General features: G+C 41.5%; 1 protein-coding gene across 1 annotated transcript in view; it reads right to left on the bottom strand.

Moving 5' to 3' along the window:
- shq1 (SHQ1, H/ACA ribonucleoprotein assembly factor) overlaps window positions 1–19,120 on the bottom strand; it is a 44,384-nt gene extending 25,264 nt beyond the window's left edge. Inside the window, exons 1-9 of the mRNA XM_031748515.2 lie at window positions 19,049–19,120; window positions 17,968–18,134; window positions 17,769–17,833; window positions 12,883–13,011; window positions 12,608–12,768; window positions 12,421–12,533; window positions 12,235–12,332; window positions 3,412–3,569; window positions 2,839–2,892 (exon numbers count right to left, since the gene is read on the bottom strand). Coding sequence (XP_031604375.1) covers window positions 2,839–2,892; window positions 3,412–3,569; window positions 12,235–12,332; window positions 12,421–12,533; window positions 12,608–12,768; window positions 12,883–13,011; window positions 17,769–17,833; window positions 17,968–18,110 — 921 coding nt within the window. The 5' untranslated portion in view covers window positions 18,111–18,134; window positions 19,049–19,120. The remainder of the gene's footprint in view (window positions 1–2,838; window positions 2,893–3,411; window positions 3,570–12,234; window positions 12,333–12,420; window positions 12,534–12,607; window positions 12,769–12,882; window positions 13,012–17,768; window positions 17,834–17,967; window positions 18,135–19,048) is intronic.
- Window positions 19,121–19,753: the final 633 nt, after the last annotated feature.

The following is a 19,753-nucleotide window of genomic DNA, read 5'->3' as shown; positions in this document are numbered from 1 at the left end:
GCACACTTTTCAGTGAACCGGTTCCTTTAAACAAGCCAAATGAGTCAAAACCATTTTGCATTTCTCTAATTGCTTTATCAGTCTGATCAAGAATCAGTGGTTAACAGAGTATTGTACCATATCATACTTGTGAAGTCTAAACCGCACACAGACAAAGACATCTAGAATTTGCACAATTTCACAGAAATACTTTATATGATAATGTAGCCCAGAAAGCAACATAACTAACTGTGGTGTAACTGGATGAGACAAAATACAGCAAATGGAATTACTGCCCAAACATGACCGGGCTGGGTTGTCAGGGACTTTGCACTCACTGCTGTTTTGCGGTGTCAATGTGAAAAGCAAACTTGTCAGAAAAACAACAGACTGGATGGAGATTTTCAATTTAGACAAGTTAGACTCCTGTGTCTGATGCTGTTCAAACACACTCTATACACTAAAGCGATGGTCTCATGGCAGGTTGTGAGAGCAGACAGTATAAGACAGACCACACACTCAGAATTTCAGCTGGGAGCGCCTGTTGCTGCTGTAGTAAATGACTCTGCTTTGACAGATAGATGGAGCCTGGGCCCGCTCTGTTTACTTCAGTGCAAATATCAGTAACGGAAAAGGCAAGGCAAAAAAAAGAGAAGAAAAAAAAAAAATCAGCCAGGGTGTCAATATATTTACACAAAGTGAAACTTTATACACAACAGACTCGCAGATGCATTTGAAAACCTTTTGACATTCCCCTCAAGAGTCTAATTACTTTTTACCACATCCAGCCGACCCGCCAGACAGTAGCTGCTACGGAGCTACAAGCCTGAGAGGATAACAAGAGGAGCTAAACTTTTATATTTATTTATGGCTTTCTTAGTTATATCCAAATTGTGTTATTTCAACAACAGCCCGTGGTTCAATACAGCCACAGCATTTTATTCATTTATTTAATTATTTTACAAAGACTGCAGAAAATGCCAGACAAGGTTGGCCTGTGACTTCTTGTTTTTTCTTAACACTTGACCTTCCAGAAGGAGGGTTTGCAAGCAAACTTCAATGCCATTAGTAACTTAGAGGATAAAAGAAATTCCTTCCTGAGACATTTTGCAAACCACTGTGGAGATGAGTCTAAGCCAGCGGTCCCCAAACCGGTACCGGTCCGTGAGTCGTTTGGTACCGGGCCGCGAGAGTTGAGGCTCGGGTGTGAAATTTATGGTTCTCAGGGTTTTATCGTTAACTCGGTTTCCCTGGGTCTTTTCCTGTGTTGTATTTGTGTGTTTTATTTTGAAAGAAATATTTATGCGTTACCATAGCGACCAGAGAGCATTAAGGGGCAGAGAGGAGGATGCTACTCTCAATGTTGTTGGCGCATTTCAGGAGGACTCTGCTAACAAAGTTACCAGCCGTCCCCAACCTTTATTGTGCCACGGACCGGTTACACAGTGAATTAATTATTATTATATTTACAAAATACCACAGTTTTTGTCTTGGTCGTATCATTTTATTTTGCTGTATTTATCCGCGACACCTTAAAGGACTGGTCCGTGAAAATATTGTCTGACATTAAACCGGTCCATGGCCCAATAAAGGTTGGGGACCGCTGGTCAAAGACACAGCTACAAATAGCAGCTGAAATACAGTTGTGCCGTGATTTCTGCCGCTTTGTTCTTGGACTGTGGGCTTACTTGAGTTTTAAAGTAGAATGGGAGTCAGAGCGTTCAGCTTTCAGGCCCCTCTTCTGGTTCTGCTAGTGTGTCTTCCTGTTAAAAGGGAGTTTTTCCTTTCCACTCTCGCCAAGTGCTTGCTCATTTTAGGTTGTCTGATGATTGGGGTTTTCTCTGTATTATTGTCAGGTCTTTACCTTACAACATACAGCACCCTGAAGCAACTGTTGTTGTGAAATGGTGCTATATAAAGAAAACGGAATTGAATTTGCTACAGACAGTCATTGTATAACAAATGAATGCGGTGCTTCTCGAGGGTGTGGGTAGCATAGAGGCACAGCGGTTAGCACAACAATAAAGTTCTGGGGTTGAGTCCAGCGGTCGGTTTAAGGTTGCACCGCATACATCTCAAAACCAATCGTTCTGTCTGTGAACACGACAGCTCAAAAGGTTTTGAATGAACGCAGAGTGGGGTCATGTTAACAACCCAACAAAATTTAGCTTACATCAACCAAGGTCTTCAAGGTCAACTTCATGATTTATTGGTGGGAAATTGACAAAAGGCCTTATAAATCAGAAGTGTGGTGTGGTATTGACAACATATAGAGATTGACCTCTGACCTCTCCTTCAAGGTCAAGGTGTGATCTGAAGGTCAATGTCAGTGTGCCCCAGGGTGGCTGTGGCTACAACGTAGCTTGCCATCACCAGTGTGTGAATGTGTGTATGAATGGGTGAATGACTGGATATGTAAAGCGCTTTGGGGTCCTTAGGGACCAGAAAGGCGCTATATAAATACAGGCCATTTACCATTTACCATAATAACGCTACATAGAGCTATATAAAACTGTTTCCTACTGCCATTGTTTTGTATTGAGAGCATATAGAGAATGATATACGGGGGTTCTACATATCACATTAACCTCTGAGCTCATTTTCAGCATTTCACATCTGCCAACTACATCAAATACATAAAATGGGTTTCAACAGGCTAACAAAAGCCCTGCTCTGGTTTTTACTGCACTGCAAACTTCTTAAAGTGCATTTAAAGAAAAAAACAAAACAAAGAAAACAAAATGAATACATACAAAATAAATACTGTTCCCTCAAAAATGAATACAGTCCAGAGAGTGAGTTGTCTTGGCGAAGGTTTGCGCTCTTGGAGTGCTTCTTACTGCGTTATAATTCACTCACCTCCAGCCAGCACAGAGTCCCACTGAGTTTTCTGATAGTCCACGGTGTTTCCACCTGCAGGGAAGAAGAGAGAAACTTGTCATCGGCGCAATAACAGACGGGAAACGCTACAAGAACATGCACTGAAATAAAGTGAAAGCAGCACAGCGAAGCAGATGCTCAGAGTTCTGTAAAGAGCACGCTACGAGCCATTGGAAATAAAGTGGGAGGGGGGATTTGTTCTGGGCTCGCTCCACATTATAATACCGAGTGGAATTAAAATATTCACCTATGACAGATTTTGTTTTCATAGCTGAGATTTAATTCAACATTAAGGCTGTATCAAATATTTACCACATGGTTTAACAAGGCAATCAGATTTGTTCCTCTCGCCTTGCTGCAGCAGCTACCTTTAGCGGAGTGACACAGGGAGACCTGGACTGAGCTCTAGGATCTGCTGTAATCTCTTAAGGCTCTGAACAAAATGGAAGGCGGTCTAAAGGATGTGAGGATAGAGGGTTTGTTATCCAAGGCTAAGTGCTGCTCAGGAGGAGTTTCCTCTTCACACATATCCACACACACACACACACTCACATTGTATTCCCCCTCCGTCGAGCGCACTTCGTAGGTGTAAGCCAGCAGGATGTCCACAAGGCTTAGCCACGCTTGGTAACGAGACGCCTTGTCCAGCAGGTAGGAGCGGTTGGTGAATTTCCTCAGCTGCTCTTTCTCATCATCAGTGAACGGTACAGCTGCACGAGACCAAAGATTTGACAGTCAAAACACACTAAGCAGTCTAGTTTTTAATGCACAGACAAAAAGAATCCAGTTGTGGGTGTGAGAAGAGGTCACAGTGGTTAGGCTCCTTCTCACAGGTAAGCTCCCTGCGACGTGCTGTCAGTAAATGACTTTACAAACAGTCAACAGACACATCATTTAAGAAAGCTCCTCGGCCACAAGTTAAAGACGCAAATTAACGATTTTTCACATCAAATACATACTGAAACCAGCATGCATCGAAGGGAGTCTGACTGCAGGGATAAACAGCTTAATAAAAATAGGTTTAGTGCATTAAGTCTTTAAGATTATGTCCACACTAAGCCGGATAAATATGAGCTGCATGCCATCTTGCTAACCTCGTGTTGTAGTCGTGTTGAACAGACAAAAGAGAGCCTTTGAATTACAATGAGACGTGAGGTGGGGTTAAATGGGGACAGATTTGTGACCGATCCTGATGCGTTTTAAGGGAAAATAAAATACCTGCAAGAGCCGTGGCTGTGCACTCGTAATACTGTGTGTAAATCTCACACTACCACACGTCCGTGATAGATATAGCACGTCGCCGTAATACTGGAGATTACAGTCCAGCTGTGTGCGAAAATCTGTCAATGATAACTAAAACTTATTTATCCTTATTTATATTTCCTTATTTATCCTTATTCAGATGATGCTGGATTAGATATCCATTTTTATTAACAAAAAAAAAAGATCACAGTGTACTGTGGCACTCAATAAGGGCGGACAACAAGAGCAAATGACAGTCTTAACAAGCAGTACCTCCAGGAACAATTCTGCACCTCCACAAATCCCAGAATCCACACAACAAAACGACTGCATCAAATGGGTTTTTCCTCTTCCTGTCTTACTAGATCCACTGTGTCAGAGCTGCACTTTGTACACATCCTTACAATAACCTGTGGTTTCTTTATTTGGCTGTAGTATACTTTATTGACAAACTGTTGGCATCATCACCTCACAGCAAGAAGGTTCGAGCTTCAACCTGTCTGTGTGCTGTTTGCGTGTCCTCCCTGTAACTGTGCAGCTTCTGCTCTGCTCTTCTGATGTGCAATAAAGTTCTGTGTGAATGCAGCTCATAACGTAAACTGCTTTGAGCAAGTAACGCTAGAAATGTGCTATATAAATGTCAGTACACATACATAATGAAAATGAAAGAATACCACTTCATGCTCAATTATCTGTTGTTCTGTTTGTTTCTTACAATTATTTAAAAATCCTAGTCGGGAACTATAGTACACTACATCACAGGAGGCAAGAAAAGTCAGTCTTCTTACCACAAACTGATATACAGTTATGTCTTGTAGCATAAACACTGTGTGCACAATTATAAGGCAAGTAAGTATTTTGACTATATCATCAATTTCAATGTGTAGTTTCCAAATCCTAACAATATAAACAGCAGTGTGAAGTGTTCAGCTCTAGTTCATATCCAAGACTGAAACCTTACCACCACTGACCAAGTTAAGTTAAAATATCAAGACTGGGCCAAGAAATATCTAAGACAGATTTTTGTAAAGGGTTTTATGGACTGAAGAGATGAGAATAATTCTTGACGGGCCAGATGTATCAGTAACAGGCTCCGCCAGATGCCAGCAAGGTGGAGGTAGGGTACTGGTACATTCTGGTGTTATTAAAATCGAGCTAGGTGAACCTTTCAGATTAAAGATTGCCTTAAAATCAGCGTGCAAACTACTGCCAGTTTTTAGAAGACACCGTCTTCAAGCAGGTGCAGGAAAAGATCTGAATCTGTCAAGAAGAGAGTGGTTTTTATGGAGGACAATGCTCCATCGCAAAAAGATGAAAGAATAATGACACAGTCCCCCTGCCTCACCTCACCTAAAATCCTATTGAGAAGTGACAGGCTCCATGAATGGAAGGCTGACGACTAGAAAAAAAAAAAAACAGAAAAAAAGAAAAAAGGGTGGCTATACAGGGGCCTGTTCTTCGTACCTCGCTAAGTAAGTTAGCCGGATTTGAATGTTGACGATTTCGCGTGATCTTGGATCGTTCGGTTCTCCGAAGCTCATCTGGGACTTGCTGTCATAGCAACAGATCCGTAAGAGTAAGCCTGCTCGGGAGCAGGTTTACTTTATGTAAACAGGATTAGATCGCGGCCTCTCAGGTATGTCCGCTGCAGTTATATGAAAGCAAGAGCGACATTTCTCCACTGTTTCTCCATAAATAAATATTATCAATGTAACTAAAGATAATGTATTTGATTCTTTTATTGATTGCATACAGATACATACAGGTCATTTCCGAAAAAAGGAAATGTACTATTAACCATTCTATTACATGTAGTAGATCATGTCAGATGTAATTCATATTTTAGAGTAGTAATAGTAAATTACTACGCCGCAATCAAGATGAGAGACCACGGCTATAAAAGCGAAGGTGGATTTGGGAAGTCTGTCGCAGCCATGTCCTGTCCGTTTGTACGCGAGCAAGGAAGGTGCAAGATTGATAAGGAGAGTTTACAGAATTTAGCGTATATTGCGGGATAGACAGGATCCTTTAGCTCAGCGCGACGGTGTGCTCATAGAGAGATATCGATTCTCCGTGAGGTTATTATTTACTTTCTTCTCTCTCTCTCTCTCTCTCTCTCTCTCTATCTCTCTATATATATATATATATATATATATATACTATCTACTGTATATATATATATATATATATAGATATATATATATATATATATATATATATATATATATATATATAGATATATATATATATATATACTTACTGTGCTGTATATACTTACTCCCGACTTACTGTGCATGCTTCAGGTCACCCCTTGCATGGGAACAGGTAAAAGTGATGGAGTGTTATTCAAACTACACACATAAAACCCACAATGTCAATAAATGTCACAGTACAAAAGGGGTGTGACGAGGGGTGCAGGACCACCACCTGTCTTTATTTGCTCTGCCCTTTTCTTGGTTGCTGTTATAAACAAACAGATTATTCCAGGGTCTCTTGTCATAGACTAAAAGCAATATAAGTGATAAATATTACCATTCTGTAGAATATTCTTATATTTCACTTTTACTTTTTCCCATGTTCTAGTGGGTCCTGTTGTGGCTCTAATGTGAAAGAGGATATGATGTAATATAATATACTGTGGTATAATATAATATCACATGATATAATGTAATATCACGGATCACTTACGAGTTTAATTTGTCAGCAACTTTCTGCCAGCCCTCTCTCCTTGCTTTTGCAGCCTTTGCAGTGTTCCCCTGCGTTTTAATTAAACTCTGAAACTCCTGATATCCCTCAATCAAGAGTTCTTGGTCTGCTGCCGTGAGATACTGCGCTGCTCTCCTTCGACATCTTCGCCGACCAATCACAGGGTTGCCGATCAATGTTTCTACTATCGATCGTAGCCCCTTTTAAGCCACCCAGTGATCTCAGATTACTTCAGCCAGCTATACTAATCGTCAACAACAGGTGCGTTCGGAGAACCGGATTAGCGAGCTCAAAGTTAGCGCGATGATTTGATCTTGGATGTAGTAAGCGAGGTACGAAGAACAGGCCCCTGGTCACAGATATTGTTTTAAATGTTTATTTGTAAATTTAGAGTTTAGAGTCAATGCGGGCGTTCACACCAACCACGTTTTTCACAGTAAAATAACTATTTTACTTCAAGCACACGGCTAGACGCTGCTCCGGGTCAATCTCTCTCTCTCTGAACGTATTTCTCCACTTCCACAGATGTGGTCACAACTCTACCAGCAAGAGCTCAGACTGACACTTCTCAAATATGTACGAAAGCTTCAACTCCTGGATCAAACCGTGAAATTCTCCATGCTGCTGCTTTCTTGTGACAAATAAATGAATCGAGAATCTCCATTTCTTCCTTTTTTCCTTCAGAAACATCAGGCGCAGCTCATGATGGCTTGATGTCGACTTCATTTTTTTTTCTCATGCATTTTTTGATTATACATTTTTCGCAAAATTCATCTCATGTCCTTTTTTTGGTTGCATAATAATTCTAAACACCAATTACTGCCCAACATTCATGTACACACAGATATTATCTACAAAAGCCCAAACTTTTACTGTCTTAAATAATCAGGTTTGACTTCATGTAATGTTTTGGATTGATCGCCAGCGCTGTAGTTGCTAATAATCAAATTAATCCTCAAAAATACGACATGCCTAGTAACTGTGAACATGGTATACAAGAGAAAAAGAATCTGTCATCTGTGACGGTGTCTTCAGATGAAACCCAGACTGAAGGTTTGCACACTGTTTTCTCACACACACATTGACTGTTGCCCAATCCATGGCTGTGGTGTGATTGCTGATTAGATTCTGTATTGAGAAGCAAAATAAGACAAATAGGCCCACATTAAATAAGCTAAATTATCAGAGCCGATGTTATTAGTACTGTGTGTGTTTCAAAGCGGCTTTGCATTAAGAAAAATTGGAGCTCTGTAACATGAAAATATCTCCAAACCTCAGCTTCCTTTCTCTCTGCAAATTCGCTAACTGTTGTCTTTTGAGAGAGACATCTGCTTAATGGGGATCTGTGGCAAGCCTAATGGGCCGACACAAACAGACTTCAATCCCATTTTAAGCGATCTGCGATCATTCAGTATTGAAAGGCATGCTGAATGTCTGCAGCAACGTGCTGTAACTCCAACTCCCCCCACCAAGCAGCTTATTAAACAGCTGAAAGCAATCCCTCTCTCTGCATGAGAAAAAGAGAGTCCCTGCTCCGAGCCCCTGGTGTGCAAGGTGTGTGCTGGCTGGAGCAAATGCACACACACAAACACAGGCACACTTGATATACACAGACACACACACACACACACAGGCAGCGCTTCAGAGTGATCTCCTTGGCTGCAGTGGGAACTTGGCTGTGCTGCGAAGGAGATTCCTGCTGCATTACGTCAGGTTTCAGCTCCCTGCAGACACTACCTGAGTCCCTCGTCAGTGTAGCTGCAGAGGGAGAGCTCAGACACAAAGATCTGCGTGCATGTGCACCCCCACTTTTCTGATAACGTAACGGTACAGGCACCGAGATAAGGGGAGAAGCTATAAATATGAAACACCAAAGTGACTCACTAGCTTAAGTAACAGCTATCTAAGCGAATGCGCATCTGTGTCGCTCAAACACAGCGTGCGTGGAAATCCAAGGATGCATAAGCACTTGAGGAAAAACAAAGCAGCCTCTCTCCTTCAGCACAGACCCAGCAGCTTCGTGCTGCTGATATATTTTCTATTAACTCCACATACCCGATTTACCCACCGCCACGTTCATTCATCTCCACTACGGAGCCAGTCGATTCTAGTGGGCATTAGCACACAGCCTATGAGGGCCTCTGCTGATTGCAAATTAATTTCTGACCTAAATCCTCCTGTTGGAACGGAAGCCTGGCTCGTCACTGCTCTCTACAGGTCCAGATGGCCGGATGGCATGGAGCAAATATGCCTGGTCAAAATACTGCTGAGGGCTGGAAAACGCTCCCAGAATCACACAAATGCTAGAGGTCAAAGTTTGACCCTGCATAAGAGAGTCGGTTAATTTTGCGCACTCACACTGTGATGATGTCAAGGATCGAATCAAAGGGACATTTAATGATCAGCCTGTTCAGACGTGAGCAGTGTCGCGGCCTAAATCAGCAGAAGACCATCTAAGCTGGTCACAGGTCCGGTTTCTACATCCAGCCATAACAAAGACACAAAGAGTGTCAGGTAGAGAGAGAGGCCAAGCTGTCAGGAGCATTTAAGCTGGACCAGTGCGTTAATACAGGCCTCCAGTGGACAGCTGTGGCCTGTCAGTGCGCTGGCCCTGACACTGGAGAGCACAAAGGGGCCAGTTTTCTTGTTTTCTACTTCATTAGCACTTGGGTCCACATCCATCTGTCAGGTGACATATATATCAGGCTTAGCAGAAGCGAGGGAGGTGTGGGGGGTCTAGTAAACCCAGATAGAGGAATTGGAGTTCTCCATTTGAAAAATATGGCAAACAGTTAAAATCATGAGCACGCTTTCAAGATTTGACGGCAAGCCGCTTAAATCTCCTGACTGACGCCATTCTTCACACTCGGCTGAGGCTAATGCTATTCGAGCTGTCAATCAAGCCATTAAGTTTAATTTGGCCCATTTATCTACGCCCAGGCTCCCGACTGAGCCACTCTGTCTTAGAATGCAGAATGAGGAGAGGGAGCCGGCGGAGCTACAGTGAACCGTAATGTTCGTCGGAGGCTAAACTCCAAGATGAGGCTAATGGCCTTTGCCGCGCTGACTGATGGCTGCTCGTCAGCGCTGGTAAAAGCACGGCCGGCAGCACTCCCTCCAGCAACGCTGCTATCTGTTTAATCTAAATCCTCCCTTAAGCGTACAACATCCATTCACTGCACCCAGGCTGTAGCTGTGAGCCACAGTGAAAGGTCTGGAATTAGCAGACTGTTAGGGAGGCTGGATGGCACAATTACACGGTCTCTCAGAGTGCTAGGGTTCACAAGCTATCACTCCCGTGGAAGTGGCTGAACAAAGAGAGGAAACCGGGACCCCTCCGGACAACAAGCAACTCTTCTCAATCTAAATACATAGACTATTAATGTAAGCAGATGGGAAATTTTTAGAAAGGAGAAAAAAAAAATGATTGTTTAAATTAGTCAGCAGGCAGCAGACGGATGGAGAGATTAGGGAAAGTCCAAGTTCAATCATAATGACAAGTGTCTTTCCTGTTCAAGTGCCCCGAGGCACTTTTAGCAGGGAGTGTGGAACACTAGCTGAGGTCTGTCCTTCTGTTAGAAGGGCCCACTGCAGAGACTTGTGCGTCCTTTAGGATTTCATATACTGTCAGTGTCTGACAAGCTCAGCAGTAACACCCCTTTTCTCTCTGATTCAATCTGCAGAAGTACTGGGGAGACGATTTAAAATACAGTGAATGGGAAAATGATCAGAGGTTAAACTTAAATAATAAACAATGCATGACTGCTCTCTTTATTTTTGAAACTTTATGCCACCTCCTGGTAGCATTCAGTAATTACTTTGCTGCTGTTCTAATAGCTTGATGAATGATCCACATTTAGGTCACAGAATGTGTGTGACATTGTTTTAAGTAATTGGACATAAAGGGTGCAGACTGAGGGCGGTAAAGCATGCACTGCAAATGTAAAAATGCAGACGTCAGTTGCTCACGTTTACCTTGCAAACACATTACAGCACACTAAACTACTACAAAGCTTGGGTATCAGGTCTGAGTGTTTCTAGATCAGTGATGGAAAGTAACTGAAGACATTAACATGATTCTTTCAGTACTTATTTAACATGCACATGCAGGTTCAGTTTTAAAGTACTCGGATTTTACTATGCAGAGTATTTCAGTTTAATGTTTTTTTTAACCTTTCCACTCTACTACATTTCCTAGAGCAGGGGTCTCACACTGAGATTCAAACTCGTCTGTGACCTTTAGCGGACATACCTATGGTGTCAGTTTCAAACTCCTATGTTACCTCGTTCTTGAGTTATCGCATTCACAAACGTATGCGTCCGCCCACTCTGCAGGGTGATGACAATACCCCATCAACATCTTATGGCTGAGTGATAGAAACTGTTAAAATTCCACCTCTGTTTCTTGCCTTAAGATATCTTTCCAGCCACTCACTATGTGTTAATAGACCTCTCTGCATCGAATCATATCTGTTATTAATTTCTGTCTCTCTTCCACAGCATGTCTTTCATCCTGTTTTCCTTCTTCACCCCAACTGGTCGCAGCAGATGGCCGCCCCTCCCTGAGCCTGGTTCTGCCGGAGGTTTCTTCCTGTTAAAAGGGAGTTTTTCCTTCCCACTGTCGCCAAAGTGCTTGCTCATAGGGGGTCATATGATATGATTGTTGGGGTTTTCTCTGTATTTATTATTGTGCGATCTATTGTACAATATAAAGCGCCTTGAGGCGACTTTTGTTGTGATTTGGCGCTATATAAATAAAATTGAATTGAATTGAATTGAATTGAAAATGTAGGATAGTTAAACTTCCGTACAGTGACAAAACTGGGACTTTTACTGGTTTATTTTCCAACTTTGTTTCCTTTCACAACATGTAAAAATGAAATCTGTGACTTTGGACCAATCACAGAAAAATGTCCAATGTGGGCCAATCACAACAGATCTGCAGGATTTTTTAGTGGGATTATTGATCCTGATTCAACTAAAAACTCTGGTTTTGTCATATTTTACAATAAATCTAACATTAAAAAGACAAATGTAAACAAATCTGTGTTGCAGGACTTTCTCTACAGTAGACAAAAAACACTGTGTGTCATCTAGCTACAATCCTAAAACGCTGCTGACACATTTTTATGTATCAGTAAGAACATTTTAACATTTTCCATAACAGTATCATGCCATATTCTCAAGAGGAAGTCATCTTTCTTTAATACTTTTAAGTGCATTTAGTGAATAATGCACTTGTTCCTTTACTTTAGTTAGATTCAAAGGCAGGAGATTTATTTGCTGACATGAGTACTTTTTCACCCAATGTTTCTTATTACAGTACGTTTATCTTATTAATTTATGTCTCCTTTTTAGAAACAGCCAAAGCAGAGACTTATCTCAGCAACAGTGATTAAACAGATTTAGATGATGACATAAACTCACCAGATTCGCCCTCCTGCTCTGAAGAAGGGCTCAGTTTTGTCCACCATGGCCTAAACTTCAGCAGCCCCTTTATCTCACCATCCTCAAACAAATCAGCCCTGCAATTACACGCGGCTGTAAGTGAGTACAAACAGAAGAGGATTAAAGATGCTTTGCCTGAGAGGTTTTTCTCCTTGTTAAACTTACAGGTAATGGTCAGCAGAGAAGGCTGATGCTTCTGCCTCCTGTCGTGCCTGCCTCCTCTCTGCTGCTGATGTTCCTTCTGGGTTCTTGATGTCGATCACGTCACTGAGCTCTTTCTGAAGAACATTTACAGCATGGGTGAGTTAAAGTCCAAATCTGTAACGCACCTTCATCTATCCATGGATCTTACCTGCAGTCGGGCAAATACTCCACACCTCTGATTGCCAAAGCCGTATTTCTGCAGGGCACTCAGCTCTTCCTCAGACTTCTCTGTGTAAATCTCCTGCTCAACCTGCCAATCAAAGTCTTCTTCATCTTCGTCTTCATTATCTCCCACCCTTTCGCTGCACTCTTTAGAAATGATAAAAAGCCACCGTTGTAGATCGTATGCCATCTTTTCCACCCGTTTGCACAAACTGAACACTGTCTGGACAAGCGAGGTAAGCAAATGAATAAATGACTTACCAGTACTCACTTCTTCCACCAGTGGTTTTGCTGAACGGGAGCCCTTTGGGGCGAGGAGACTTGTTAGCATCTGAAGACCTTCGAAGTGCTCTCCCGGTGTCTCCTTAGGGACCCAAAGAGTGAAAAGACCTATAGCAACATAGCACATGTAAGAGATCACATGTTTAATGTACTGTGTGAGTCTTTGTCATGAAATGTACTTGAAAATGAGGGCGGGAAGCAGCAATAACACCCCCCAGGAGCCAGAGGCAGACAGAGATGGATCTGGGAGAACTGCGCCATTCATGCTGCAAGAGGACTGGAGACCTAAGACCACACATCTCTGCGATATCTGTGCACCCATCCCACCAGGAGAAGGAGGGAGGCCCTAAAAGGGCGCCAAGAGGTGGAAGTCCTAGAGGCAACGTGCAGCTGACTCCATTAGGGGCCTCCCTCCCCGGGTCCCAGGGTCCAAGAACCACCCAGTACCCAACACACAAAGATGCACCTGCACACACATGGACCTCACCACCCTCCCATGGAGGTCCCGGCGAGCAGACGCCCCCCCCCCCCTCAACAAGGAGCAAACCAAGACACAGCCAGCAGATCACCCAATTCAAATTTATATAGCCAATCAAAAAAAGTCGCCTCAAGACCCCAAAAGACCCCAGCATCTGGCAGAGTGTGTGAAACAGGGGTGTAGGAAGATGCCCCCGACCTCACCTCAGTGTTGAAGCTGTTATGTTGAGTGAGTTATTTCAAGGCGGGCCATTTTAACAAATATGCAGCTTTGCTTCAGCTTCTTGAACCGCACTGTAGGAAAAAGCACCTACTGTGGGGTATGTACTTGCGAGCATGCCTGAAAAACCTACTGAGTACAGCTCCACAGTCGCAACAAGCAGACTGTTTTTCCCCACCCTGCAGTGGAAAGGCAGCCACTGCCCACACAGTCCAATGTCTCCATACCTTAGATCACAGGAAGTACACAACATCTAAACAGCCTCCAGCCAGACACAAAAACTGTTTTCCAACCAACACTACTCCCTACCCAGGGAAAGAGAGACTGTTCTGTACCTTAATTCAATGTTTTTTTAAGATTTTTCAAAACCTGCAGTTTCCCTTGGGGAAAAAAAAAAAAAAAAATCATAATAAGGAATGATTAAAATTGTAGCTATGATTAGCTGACCCGCAAAGCTAGATAATTAGCATTCCTCAAATGAGTATTTACTTGCTTTCCTGCATTTCATAACATTTTAGACTGAGTGTGTGTGACTGCTGATGAGCCAAACAAAGCTGCTTTTAGACTTCACACTGGGCTGGGGTAACTTCAGATGAGAATTTAGATCATAGACATTTTAAAAGAGACACCACAATAAATATCAGAGAAGATCTTAAGTCCTGCCTAACAACGTGACAAATACCTGACACCATACAGCATCAAATCCAACTCAAATAATGGATTACTGAAGTCACTGATTTCCAAGCATGTTTCTACAACAAACCATTGCTGATCAACCAGGCCATCTGTCCGCACCGTGCCTCATACTCAAGGAGCTGCTTCACAGAACCGCTATTAAAGCTAAACAGGCAATACATGATTGATGATTTGAACGGCTTGGCAACGACGCAGAGATAATCTGATGGTTGCCTAAAGACCTCATAAACTTTCAATGCACCCAAGTGTTAGGGCTTTGAAGTGCTTTACAATGGGAGATGACTAATTGCTCGAGTTGCAGGCCTTGCAGAATGGAGAGCCCGGAAGAGGGATCTTAATGATTGCTCATTATAAGTCTAAACAAGGACACTCATTAGCGGAGCTTTATTAGCAGATGTTACAGGCTTATTTAGACGCTGCGTGTTAACTGGGGCCATGCTGACAGACAGGCAACGAGGTGTCAGAGTCCATAAGGCAGATGTCTGCGTAAAGACGGCTTCATTATGACGGATTACGGGCAAAGGAAAGTCAAAGACAGACCACAGTGATGGGAAGTAGTCAACATCACACTCATAAGCATTATGATTTGCTCATTAAAGAGTTAAAGAAAATCCCGCATGAGCTGTCACAGTCAGTGCAAAAGAGCTTCCTGCACTCTGTAATCATTATGACATTAAACATGGCTCCAGCATCCATTTAAATGGGATAAAATAACATGACCAGCTAAGGCTAATTTACCATTTATTGAATGACTGAAACATAAAGGGGAGATGCCCCAAAGGTACAATCAGTGACTGCTACTGGAAACGTGACAGTGCAACATTATAACCAACATCATGTGAAGCAAACACAGCCATACGTTTGTCACAATATGCCATGAAGTCTAAATACAATCAAACATAATCAAACAAAATTGGTTTTCTAAAGTATGAAAAAAAAAATGTTATTTTTGACATCCATTTAACACCTTCTTCACCCAATCTGGAGTCATTAAAAGGAGAGGCAGAGAGGAGAGGGTCAGAGCCTATCCCAGCTGTCACAGCACAAGATGTGAGGTCTGTCTGCTCGGTCATCACAAGGCTAACACAGAGAGGCGCATTCATGGCCACACCTACAGCCAATTTAGACTCACCGACTAAACTAGCAAGCATGTCTTTGGGCTGTGGGAGGAAGCCCAAGAGGGACAAGCCACAAACTCCACACAGCAAAGTCCCCAGACAGCCAGCAGGTTTGAAGCAAGAACATTTATACTGTGAATCTCATTTTTTCCACCTAAAAAGATTACCAAGGTAACGTGTGCTGAACACAGAGGTTCGGTTTAAAATCTACAGGAAGTGACACATTGTCACAGAATTTTTGAATGTTCTAAAAGTGATCTAGATCTCAGCTGACAGGAAAAATTGCATATTCATAACATGTTTAAATGAGGCTTTCTGAGCTCTAATGCATGAAACACCTCAGCTCAAGCAATAAAACCAAAACAACATTTTCCTGGGAACATTAAGACAATCGCTCCCACGTTTTCCATGTTAAATTAGAACTGTGCATGTGATTATATGTTGAATCCAGCCCCCTCTTCTGCTCAAATTTCTGAGTAATCCTTAAAAAACCCCCCAAAAAAACCCAATAACACTAAAGGGGTAAAGCAAATATATGACAGAAGGGTCAAACAATGTGTCAAAAACCCCTTAAACGCGCCCACATTCTGAAGCAGAAACAAAGAAATCACATCACATCATGAATTAACAAAAGACGTCGTGTTACCAATTATGTCTCCAATAAAAAAAATTGTAAGGCCACTACTTCTGTGTCAAGCTGACCTTGTTGAATGAAAAGCTCCATACTGCCTTATTCTGTCTCCACGTTATCTTTCAGATACATCACACATTTTCTAAGAGTTATCTTTTGTACACAACGTTCTGAATGTATTCTGTGACCATGGCGGACAGATAGCTTGTGTCTATAAATATTCTACGGTTACAATCCCTCTTTGTCAGAAACATGCAGACTGCTGTCATGCTGTCTGTACTTTTGTCTGACCCCTTTCCAAAGGTAAACAAAACTCACACAGACAACCAGGGTGTGTGCAGATTTCCACAAGTCTTGATTAGGGTCTAAGGCTCTGTAAAGCCAGTAAATGCCAAGAAAGAATGGCTGTAGTAAACTATGTAGATACATAATACAGTCTACAACCTTACCATTTACCAAAAGTACCACTTGTAAGTTGTGTTCACATAGACACCTCAAACAGACATTTTATAGCATGCTGCTGCCACATTTTTGGTTTGATTATTTCATTCCCCATGGTGAATATCTTAAAGGTAGAGTAAGTTTTCTTTGTTTTTTTATACATTGATTCATGCGTTATTACATCTTCCAGCAAACTGATTCCTTCTAATAAACTTAGAAAGAATCCATAAAGCTAACATGTGGGCTAACAGTGGGCAGGATGGACACCGCCGTTCCATTTAATCGCATTTTATGTATGTGGCTATAGACCGGCCACAATCATAGTACGACTCAGAAGTTATTTGTGATCTTTAAATGAAAAGTATCCATTTCAAGCTATACATGACCATTTAACATCTATCTGTGCATATTTTTATCATCTCTTTCTCATCATGTCTCCATCATTCATCTCTACCACAGCCTCTTCCTCCTCACCTCAAGCCTCATGTCCTGAACGGAAGTCGGGCTGTAACACACAAAACCGTGCTTATGTATTCCCAATATTATTGCAGTTTTTACTGTCAGCAGATTAGATGTGTGACCCTCCTGTCTACAGACAGCTGACAACGAGCCGGCTAAACAACAACAGCTGGTTATGAGCTAACATCATGCCAGCTAAACTTGGAAAGCAGTTAATTGGTCACAAATAAAATCTGCAGCCTGACAAAGCACCCAAACACACAGCCAGGCTCCTAAAAAAGAAAAACGGGGCCATGTAACAAGTGAATATGTGCAATGGGACAGTGGCAGGTTCTCCCAAATACTTGAAACACACTGTGTATCCCTCCACACAGAGACACTGTGTTACATACCGGAGGTCTTTCCTTCACCCTATACTTGTGTCTGAATCGTCATTCAGTCTTCAAATCCTCCTCACAGTTTCTGGATTATTAGAAATTATGGTATAATTCAGTGGTTAATATCAGCAGATTAGATGTTTGATGCTGAAAAAAAAAGTTGCATGTTTTTGTTTTTTTTTTTAAAAAGAAGCGTTTTTTTTTTTTTAAACAATGGAAAAGACAACAGTTGCTTTTTTCCCCCTCTTGCCTCATCGAGTGCTGATATTTTATTCATTGCAGAGAGAGAGACATTCACATACAATACAGTTTTGAACAAAAGCAGGAACTTTACAAAGAGGGAGTGGGTCCTCTGCAACCCAATTAAAGCAGCTAAAACATGCATTAGCTGAAACACCCAAGCAAGCTTTTGATTTGCGTCATACTGTTAATGCTGTGCGACCTACCTTTATCTATGTCAAACTTTGCCTTTTCCCTTCCATCCTCTATAATTCTTCCAGGAAGAGTTAGCCTGAAAATCAAATATTACGTCCCCTTTAAGTTCAACATTAAATTCAACATTAAAAAAAAACATTCTGAATATTAATTTAGGCCCAGTGTAGGTGGTGCCATTTGAAACAATTAACTGTACATTGCTTAACTTACCTCAGAAAGTAGGGCTTTGCAAAAAACTTTAAATCTGTTCCATCAATGTAAAGGTCAAAGTCTGACGTTCTGGTGTAGGGCACACGGATGCTGAGGATCAGGTAGTCAGGCTCTTGGCTCAGGTCAAACGCAGGCGTTATCATCTTGAATGATGATGTAATACTGCTCTGTAGCATAAATTACAGAAATGACGTAAGCGTCAGCTTCACTGTATAGGAATGCATGCCGCAACTGTCTGCCCGACCGTGTTAACACGGACCAGCTGATTATAGCATGCCACCTGGTGGATAACTCTATTAAATGTTGCTGACCACGTGACCAGACCACGTACGTCCCACTGACAGTGAAAACTGTCAACACAGGTCACGTCAAACATAACGGCCAGTTTCTTGTATCTTTAGTAACTTACAAAAGGGGTCTTTATGGTGGCTTAATACTAGCTTTTAAGTCCTCCTTCATGTTTTCGGTCGCCTAGACGCAGTATCACACCAAACTACGTTAAAGAAATCTGGACATTTAAACTAGTACTGCTTTTTGGCAAACACGTGAGATCTCTAAATTTTGCCTTATCATGTTCTTGAAGCTGCAATGAAAAACTTATCTCCGGTGTGACAGCTGAAATTCATTTCTTAATCATCTGTAAGCAATACATTAACGTGACATTACCGCAGTCTAAGAGCGAAATATGAATTGGGTATGTACATACGCTGTGCATAAACAATAAACATTTTTTTATTTAAAAACTTGTTGTTTATTAGCTTTCTAACTGCCCGAATTTCACCTCACACCATAACAATTACGCGACATTAAGTGCTAGTCAATGAGGCGAGTGCGGTGTTGATAATCTTTATGCCAAACAATTTTGACAGATTTTTAAACGAAGTTCCGCTCGTGGTTAGCTTGCTACTAGCCTGTATAGCAAGCTAACACATGTCTGGGGCTGCTGTAGCACGCAGTAGTACTAGCCGCTACAACACTACTTTTAATCTGCTGTAATTAGTGAAAATTGACTCCCGAATACGTTCAAGTAAATCGCTGAAACAACGCATGTTGAAAAAAGTTAACACGCAGCCACACTCACCCCAAATACTGTGACTTATTCCAAAAAGCAGTGCTGGCTGCTCTTTGATGTAGCGTCCATCTTTTACCGTAATACAGAGTTGAAAAAGGCAGTTAAAAAGTGCTGATTTTTTTTAAAAATCATTACTGTCAACAATTGAAATGAAAAATCTAAGGTTTTGTCAGAAGATGACATAATAATCAATTTATTTAAAATAATTACTTATATATTAATAGATATATGCTGAAATTGGGGGCAATGAGGAAATTTAGCCACTCTTGATACTTTAATATAATATAATTATTTCAAATATTAAAATAATAAATGATAATAATAATAATATATAATAATAAATTCATTTCCTTAATTTTGGACATGATGAAAGCACCTCCACTGTAGTTGGTGTAAAGCAAAGAGAAACACTCCCTTGTCAATGCAAACTTGTAAGTATTTTTAGCAGATCATTTTTGTTTGTCCTCTTCTATCCCCAGTCATCTGAAGCCCTTTTAGCTAAGCATGCTTTTAAATACAGAATCTGTGAAACCCAAAGTCAGAGCTGATTTAACTTTCATTAATGGTTTTACATTAAATGTCTATGTAAAATAAATACATAAGGAACACAAAGATAAGGATTCTGCCGATCATACACAAGAAAGAGAGCACCACGAAGCTTTAAATGGAATATTTAACCGTCAGTTCTAGTGTAGCACTGCGAGTTAAATTCGC

Source organism: Oreochromis aureus, linkage group 5, assembly GCF_013358895.1.
Source record: "Oreochromis aureus strain Israel breed Guangdong linkage group 5, ZZ_aureus, whole genome shotgun sequence".
NCBI classification, from domain to species: domain Eukaryota; kingdom Metazoa; phylum Chordata; class Actinopteri; order Cichliformes; family Cichlidae; genus Oreochromis; species Oreochromis aureus.
The sequence above is the reverse complement of the archived record's forward strand: the minus strand, read 5'-3'. Positions and strand labels throughout refer to the sequence as shown.